The following is a 9,019-nucleotide window of genomic DNA, read 5'->3' as shown; positions in this document are numbered from 1 at the left end:
TGGGGAAAGGCCTAGAACTCCTAATTCTTAGCAAGACCTTTACACTGAAGCTCCCTTTTAGCTAAGCTTCTAGGAACTGTTATACAACAGTAAGCAGCTATCTCTAGTAGGCCATCCTTCTGACACCGCTCAAATACATCCAGACTTGGAGAAGCAACAAATGCTTGCAAGTCAAAAGTTGCCATGCTTTCCAGTCTTATGCACAGCCAAGCAGAACACTATGATGCTTCACAGTGTATATAAGTTCACAGTGATCATCCAGTTCTATCCTATCCTATGCAATCAGATCCCGGACAAGCTCCCACTTGTTATGTACCCATAGAAGGCAAAGGCCTAGGTTGCATGCAAGAATGATAACAATTTAAGATTGTGGGTTGATTGGATGGAAGTGAAGGTGGATATGGGTAGGACAGAAGGTTGGAGGTATGGTTATCTCTTTTATTTCCACCACATAAACAGTAGGACTGGCAATTACAGACAGCAAGGACAGGACAGCCATAAAACTAGGCTGATAGGGAAACTAGTCTCATCTAGGAGAGAGAACGTGGACAGTGCCAGTGGAATGAACCTAGCAAAAATTTATTACACTAGGCTGTATTTAAAGTAGCTAACCTGACTGCCAAAATATCAAACAAAAACTAGATAACTACACTAAGCTAAGAAATACAAATGGTGGTACCCACTCTCTAACCTTGTGTGTCTAGACATAAAAAAACAACAACACCTATTTGATGGGATGTAGGTGTGCACACACTCTTACCTGTTCTCAAACCAAGGGAACAAAGCAACAAACAAACCAACAATCAGAGTAACAGAATAACCGTAACAGTGAGCCTAAGGGCTGACACAAGGGCTTCAAAGTGCTGCTTTTAAACCAATAGCACTGCTTCTTTTGTTTGGGTTCTTGCCTTCCCATTGGTCAAATTCTCTCAACCAGTTAATGATGATTGCCACAGGGATAGGAGGACAGCCAGGGACAAGGAGTAGCAAGGGAGCACACAAATGCAAGCACAGTGACATGTAATCCCCATAGGTGCAGGCTCATCCTTACCACTCACTCTCTTGACTCCACCCCCATTCACAAACTGGCCCTCAAGCACACCACAGAGTCTTTTACCCCAATCCAACAAATTGAATTATTGATTTCCTTCTTAAAATGTATAAACTTGTATGCCTATACATCTTCTCAAACAAATACTACAATACAATCAAATTTCTGTTAAAAAAACAAAAACAAAAACATCTCCCTTAGTATAGGCTATGTACCACAATTGTTGAAACTAGCAGTTATCAAACCATTTATTTATTTATTTATTTTTAAAAACTGACCTTGACTCTTGTCAGCTGTCAAACTATAGGCCAGTATCAACTCTCCTCCTTTTCTCCAAGGTCATATAGGGTTTTGTCTCCTTGCATTTGTTGCTTGATCTCTGTGTAGGGTTTGATTCTTTTCACCTTGAGACAGACTAAAAGGTTTTGTTGGTGTTAAGGGACGGTTATCAGTTTGTAAATGTTTGTAAAAGTTAACAGTGACATTTCTATGCATACCAAAGCAAAGGCACAGCTCTAGGCCCACTGCCGCTTTCTGATTGTGTACCTTCTAACTTCTGCCTTTCAGTTACATCATGTGCAGCAGTGAAAGTACGTTGGTTTGATTATCAGCCCCATTTGAGGCATGGCTTCATAGCATGGCTAGGATAGACTTTTTTCACAATGGAAACATTGTTAAGCTAAGAAATCCACTATAAGGCCAAAACTTTGCTTTGTGAACACCTGACCATAACACTCATATGTGTTTGTTGAACATCCCATCCCAGATTTAGTCCCCCCTGTGCTGTTAAAATAACCTCCACTATTTTGGGAAGGCTTTCCACTAGATTTTAGAACGTGTCTGTGGGGATTTGTGTTCATTCAGCTACAAGAGCATTAGTGAGGTCAGGCACTGATGTTGGGTGAAGAGGCCTGGGGTGCAGTTGGTGTTCCAGTTCATCCCAAAGGTGTTCAGTGGGGTTGAGGTCAGGGATCTGCGCAGGCCACTTGGGTTCTTCTACTCCAACCTTGGTAAAACGTGTTTTGTGAACAGGGGCATTGTCATGCTGGAACAGGTTTGGGCCTCTTAGTTCCAGGGAAGGGAAATTGTATAGTATACAAAGACATCTTATACAATCATGTGCTTCCAAGTTTTCGGCAACAGTTTCAGTTGATGTCATGTCAGGGAGTTTTTTCTTGGGGCCTAAACATATATCTGGATTTCTGTAAAGCTGCTTTATGACAAATTCTATTGTTAAAAGCACTATACAAACAGCATTGATTTTAACCCCTCATTTCATTGCACTTATTACACATTGCCGTTCATGTCAGTAGATTCTCTGCACTGAATCTTTGTTGATGTATATTATTCCAAATGCAAGCTATAGCCCCTGACAAAACTTATGGAATCAACACACTTAGAAAATGTCCACCTGGCTTTTTTACCTCGTAAAAACACATCTGTGATGTGTAAAACACAGCACAGATATGACACAAGACAATTTTTGTTTACTAACTGAACACTCTGGCTTCATGAAACATACCTCCATGCCTCAGAGAATTCGGACTGTCATAAAAGGCAGAGGGGGAGCAACACAGTACTAACTGCAATGTTTTTGTTAATCATTCTTTTTTGTTGTTGTTGATGATGATTTTTTCCTCAACGTCGAGTGATGGTCCTGTTTACTCGGTTTGCTGGTCACCTGAGCTAAGCCTGTTTTTGACCTTGACTTTGCTCCATGTTTTGGATTTGTCTCCCTGCCTTTCATTAAAATGCTTAATTGAATCTGTCTCTGCCTTCTCTTTCATAACATTTTGCCTGTATGTTTTAGCTAAAAATCTTAAACATAGTTTTGTCAGACCATAGAATCTTGTTTATCATGGCCATGGTTCATTTTGGCAAACTCCAAGTGAGCAGTCATGTGCCTTTCATTGAGGAGTGGCTCCTGTGTGGCAGCGCTACCATAAAGACCTTAAGTGGAGCACTGGCTGTCCTTTGGGAACGTATCTGTCCTTTGGGAATGTTGGGAATGAAAATGCAGAAAAGTTTCATATATTTCTCAAGGCACTATATAAGTTTATATGAAGTTCTCTTACTGAGTACAGACCTATAGGGTATCCTTTCAGCAATGCAGCTTTTCAGAAAACAGTAATGCTTGAAGAATCATGGTTCTCCTTTAATAGGAGTAAAAAGAAGACAAACAAAACAAAACACTGTCTCTTTAAAAGCTTTTTTATGAAGCATGTGTTTCCATGGTGGCTTTAAATTAAACTTAAAGTAAACACCTGAGCTGTCGAGTCTGTTTAGAGTCCACATAGCCTTCCCTACCTTCTCATAAGTTAATCATTAATCATTGATTAACCAAGTAACCATTAATCTAGTCCTAATGACCGACCTTTGTATTAGTGGCGGCTGTGGCTCAGGTGGTATGCGGGTTGTCCATTAATCATAGGTTTGTGGTTCGATTTCCTGGCCCACATGTCTCCACATGCCGAAGTGTCCTTGGGCAAGACACTGAACCCCAAGGTTGCTCCCAATGGCAAGCCAACACCTTGCATGGCAGCTCTGCGTACGTGAATGGGTGAATGACAAACTGCTAAAGTTAAAAAAAGAGCTATATAAGTGCAGACCGTTTACCATTTAGTAAATGTACTGGTGGTATCTTTCGATTAAAAGCTGGAAAATAATAGAATGGTACGAGGGTAAAGAGTCCATGAGAGGGGTGAGAGGGGTCGTTGTATGTTGTATGAGGTGTCGCTGGTGGGTAGAGAGACCACAATGATCTTTTCAGCTGTTCTCACAATCTGTTGTAGGGTTTTGCGGTCGGAGACTGTTCAATTCCCGTACCACACGGTGAGACAGCTGGTCAGGACACTCTCTATTGTGTTTCTGTAGAAGTTGGTGAGGATGGGAGGGGGGAGTTTGGCTCTTTTCAGGCTCTGCAGGAAGTGGAGGCGCTGCTGGAAAAGTCCTCCATCGTGTGCACACCAAGAAACTTGGAGCTTGGACTTTTTTTAAATTTTTTTTTTACAGTGTTGTTTTTCCATAAGTAGAAGCAGACAGAGCATCTTTCACTGGAATTGGAAAGACATCTTTGAATTAAATTTAGTTCTTTTTCATGTTTGGCAGTAACCAGGTTTCAGACCTGGGTTTTCCCAGGCTGGCATATATAGGTTGTAAGGGGGAACAGTAACCGAATTCACACTTGCTGACAAAAAGGTTTTTTTTCTCTCATTTTGTATTCATGTGGTTAAAACATCCATGCATTCCTTGCAGGCTTTTCTTTTGTGTCTGTCGTACAGGATGAAACTACCCACCCACACAACCAGAAACATTGTACTTACTTTTGGTTTTGCAAGTGTGGTCTTACATAAGGAACATAAGGACTTACAAAACTAGTTTTAAGTCATTTGAGTCTCAGTCAACAAAAAATACAAAGACCTCCAGGTCTTCATTAATCAACAGATGGAGGATACAAAATGGGCGTTTAATCACATGTTGTTGTTTTTTTAATGATCTAGTCTCAAATTTTCCCCAAGGACTGAAAAGCAAATAAACTTCCTTGTCAGAAACTTTGTCACACTCTTTTATTCCATTATGGCACCATTTGGTATGCATTTTCCTCCCTCCAGTCTTCATGAAAAGGGAGATGTTGGCCTTAGAGTAAGTTGACACCATTCAGTAAATTTTTTCCTATGTGACTGATCTGTCGTTTTGTTCATTCAAATTGTGAAAATTATACCAAAGTGCAAATTTTATGTCATCTGATAGTATCAACTTAATATTGATATTAATAGGCACTTTTTCAAAGATGATCAAATGTTTGCTTGTCCAAATATGTCAAAAAAGCCAACGATCTCCACTTATTTTTTCCGCATGACTGTATTTTGAGCAAACCGAAACCTCAGGAGGAGTTTAACATGTGGTTTGAGCTCCACAGAGCCCTGCATAACAGTGTAACAAGGAGAACTGATCCAATTTTAAAAGAGTGGTCAAAACAAATAATGACGTGCCCTTGATAGCATTATTATTTTATTTTTTTTTCATATTTAGAGGGATTTTAATGATTTTTCAGGCATCTTTGTTTTCAATATTTTTCATAACTTTTAAAAAGAAATTATTAATCAATGTTGCATAGTACTGTAGCTGTAATATATAAAATACCATGAAATATACAGAGGAACATTTATATTAAACATACAGTATACAGTATAGTGAAAATCAAATAAATTCCCTTTCATTTAAATGAATAAAAATGGAGTCTCCACACATATTTAACTTGAGCTTTATTAGACATTTAGGATGACCCTAGTATCTTTCTTTTATCCTTCACACAAGAACATAATAGCTGTTTTGTAATACAAGTTTATAAAACAAATCTTCAAATTTCCAGTTCAACATAGTTTACTTCATAGACTCATGTTGCGTGTCTGGTATCCAGAAGTGCTTGTGGTTATCTTTTAGGATCACGAAAACATTTTAATAAAAACAGGAGGAAGTTGGCACCGAGCTAAAGTCTGATGACTGGCACAATGGTACTGTGTAAAGGTAAGGCGTGATCACTCTGATAAGATGAACTTGTTTTTGTAACCTGTTTTTTATGTTCGGTTTATTTTCACACTCTCTAACAAGGGATTCAAACGAAACAAAATTAAAAAATGCTAATACACATGCATAAATGAAAATAAATATACATAACTTTATACTCATGGATTCAAGCTGGAGTCACTACTGTTTTTTTTTGTTGTTTTGCTCTGGGGTAATGATTAAAGCAATGATTCTCAAAGTAGGTCCAGAGATCCCCAGGGAACCAGGAAGCATAGCCAAGGGGCTTGTCTTTATATTGTTACAGAGCTGGAAATCATCAATCAAACCCGTTTTAAACTTATGATTGAGGTATTATAGTGTTCAGATGACTTTATTGCATTTTGGATTAAATTTTAGGTCTACAAAAACAAATCAGCCTATAAATAATGTCAAGTTTGAGCGTAAAATATCCTGTCAGTGGAATGTTCAGGAATAAATAAATAATAATAAAAAAAACTTTACGGCCCTAATAAAACAGTAACAATATTACTGTACTCATTTAAACCATGAACCTAATGTCACAAAATAATCTGTAGTCTAAAATAAACCTGAATTCATTTCACAATTAAAGGGATCCCTGGCTTCAGAAAGTTTGACATACCCAGGATTAAAGAATTTTTTTGGAAAGTTTTGAACATTTATCCCCCACCCACACACAATTATTATAATTCAGTGATTCTGTTATAATAAACTAAACCAATATACACATCAGGATTAAGGACACATGAGGTTTATATAATTAGTTCTTTATTCAAGATTCTTTTCACCAACATGACTTATACATAGAGGAAAACCCTTTGTCTATTAGACATACTTTGCAACCCCATCACCAGTGTAATCAAGATGTTTAGGTTGTTTAAACAAACCAAAAACGTAATCCTTACAAATGTAATCCTTAACACTCGTGATATATTTAAAGTGTTGGCATACCAAAGATTACAAAGATCATACGATAAGTCAACCAGAAATATGGCGTAGATAAGGTGATCATAAATGCCTTGAGCGTTATGTACTGAACATTATTCATGCACTTTACACACAAAAATAAAATAGCTGTGTTTAAACAGGCACCTGCAAATCTGGATCTATTCCAAGCTGCTCACGATTTCAACGTTACATGCTGAAAGGTATTTTAGCTTATGCTACCTTTCAGGATCAAAAGAACATTCGAAAATGAGGACGTTGATACAGAGCTGAAGTCTGATGACTAGACAATGGTTAATGACGCTGACAACCATGAACTTTCTATTTCTATGCATAGTTTGTCACCAACATTCTCTTGGAAAATGGATTAAATAAAACAAAAAAAGAATATAAGACCCAAACACCAGTACACATGCTGACATACATACATTATATATCACAACATATTAGAATTAACAATATAATGAAAAACAAACCTTTACTCGCCAGAGCCCAGAGTTGTCACAGATGCAAAGTTCATTTTACCCTTCATTCCCCTCCCCTCCGCCCTTGTAAATCTTGTACCATGTTCTCTGGGCTCAACTTCCCTTTCTTTTCTACTACACAGTAGTGAACAATGTTAACTTTGTTTCATAGAAACAACTGACATCTGCCTTATACCGGCAAATGAGACTGTACACAGATCGGACTGCCTGACTGACAGTGTTTCTGAAGGATGGAGATCGGGTGAGATCGGTCTTACTACAGCAAGCAGGAGCGAACCTGCGGGCCACGGCCTTTCAGGACCCTTCTCACCTGAAGGAAACGAAGTAAAACAAAAGACATTAAAAAATGGTCACGATAAATAATTGCAATAAGTCAACTGCAATAACTCCGATAAATAATGACCATGGAAAATCAGTACAAGCGAAGATTCCATTATCTGAATATTTGGTCACTGCACTCGATCCTGGCTTGAATCTGATGCTCACCTGATCTCCGAGAGGCCCCTCAGGCACTAACTGAATGGGCTGCTCGTTCTCCAGGTTCTTGATGCTTGGATCAGCTCCTCTCCTCATCAGCAGCTGTACAGCGTCTGCCTGCGCTTGACGGCCATTTTGCGCAGCAGCCATGTGCAGTGCTGTGTTGCCATTATATGCCTGAGCAGGACAGATTTGCTTTTAATTTATAAGCTTTCCACAACAGGTTAGGCCAACATACATAACAAGTATCTTGTTGCTTGATTCATTATAGTCAACAGTGTGAGGTATAAGATAGCTAATGCTAAACCCAGTTCTAATTGGTGGATTTTTTTCTGCCTTGCACCTCCAGGGTTCCATTACTTTTTGTGTGGAGTTTTGCATTTTCCCGCAATGTCCATGTGGGTTTCCTCTGTCCCCCCCCACTTCCAAAAAAAAAAAAACATGACTATAGATGGATTATCTACTCTAAATTGCCCCAGACGAATGAGTGTAAATGTGCGTGTGCATGTTGCCCTGTGATGGACGGGCGTCTCATGACTGAATGTTACTGATGATATTTGCCAGAATCAGGTGAGTCACATCAGTGAAGACATTCATCTGTATATATACACACTATAGTATAGACGTTCCCAAAAAAGTGCTGTGCTTAGCCGCTTGCATGTACAATTGTTAATTGCACGATAATGGTGTCTCACCTTGGCATTGATCACAGAAAGAGAGTCCGGCTGGTCCAGGAAAAGACGCAAAAGCTCAACGTTGGCCTCCTCGGCAGCCATGTGCAGGACAGTGCGTCCACTTTTGCGATCCTGGCAGAATCAACAGCGTGAAGATCCAGTACAGAACAGGAAGTTTTATTTATTTATTTATTTATTTTAACTATAATGTAGCACTGAAATGGCAGCCTTTACCTTTGAACCATAAGAGGCACCCATAAGCAGGAGAGTGTTGATGCATTCGCCAAGCAGCTTCCTCTTCTGCATCAGAGCTGCGTTTTGGGGAGACTGAGGTGCCGCCACATGACTCAGCTCCTGCACCACTGCATTGTGGGTCAGCACAGCCACGTGTAGAGCAGTAAGTCCTAAGACAAGGGAGGCACAAATAAAAGAAGACTTATGTTGACACACAGATCTACTTCACTAAGAGTGAAAAAGTCATGTAGATTTGAGGAAATAAATAATATAATTGCTATCTTGGAAATTGATCACACTCTTAAACTGGATCACAATCATTATGATACAATTGTCATGAACATTTCAAAATATGCTGCGTTGGATTTCTGAAGACTGAATTATGGGAAAATCCATTCACAAATGGAAAATCACTGAAAGGTCTGAAATGAATATTTTCATAAAAGACGAATATTTGTCAGTGTACATTGCCAGAATTCATAGTAAAATGTCATTTCATAATGTTCAGACAGGTAGTTATTTAGTTTTACATAGTATGTTCGTCCGCTTCCACTTTAAAACAAGAACTTACTTTCTTTTTAAAAAACTGCAGCCCATCGATACATATA

The 9,019-nt window shown here is 38.8% G+C and overlaps 1 protein-coding gene across 1 annotated transcript in view; it reads right to left on the bottom strand.

The window, feature by feature from the left end:
* Positions 1–6,346: 6,346 nt before the first annotated feature.
* nfkbiz (nuclear factor of kappa light polypeptide gene enhancer in B-cells inhibitor, zeta) overlaps positions 6,347–9,019 on the bottom strand; it is an 8,382-nt gene continuing 5,709 nt past the window's right edge. The window contains exons 9-12 of the mRNA XM_053615771.1: positions 8,412–8,581; positions 8,199–8,309; positions 7,513–7,680; positions 6,347–7,336 (exon numbers count right to left, since the gene is read on the bottom strand). Of these exons, the coding sequence (XP_053471746.1) occupies positions 7,283–7,336; positions 7,513–7,680; positions 8,199–8,309; positions 8,412–8,581 (503 nt within the window). The 3' untranslated portion in view covers positions 6,347–7,282. The remainder of the gene's footprint in view (positions 7,337–7,512; positions 7,681–8,198; positions 8,310–8,411; positions 8,582–9,019) is intronic.

Source organism: Ictalurus furcatus, chromosome 26 (assembly GCF_023375685.1).
Source record: "Ictalurus furcatus strain D&B chromosome 26, Billie_1.0, whole genome shotgun sequence".
Taxonomy (NCBI): Eukaryota; Metazoa; Chordata; class Actinopteri; order Siluriformes; family Ictaluridae; genus Ictalurus; species Ictalurus furcatus.
This window is presented reverse-complemented; position numbering and strand designations above follow the sequence as displayed.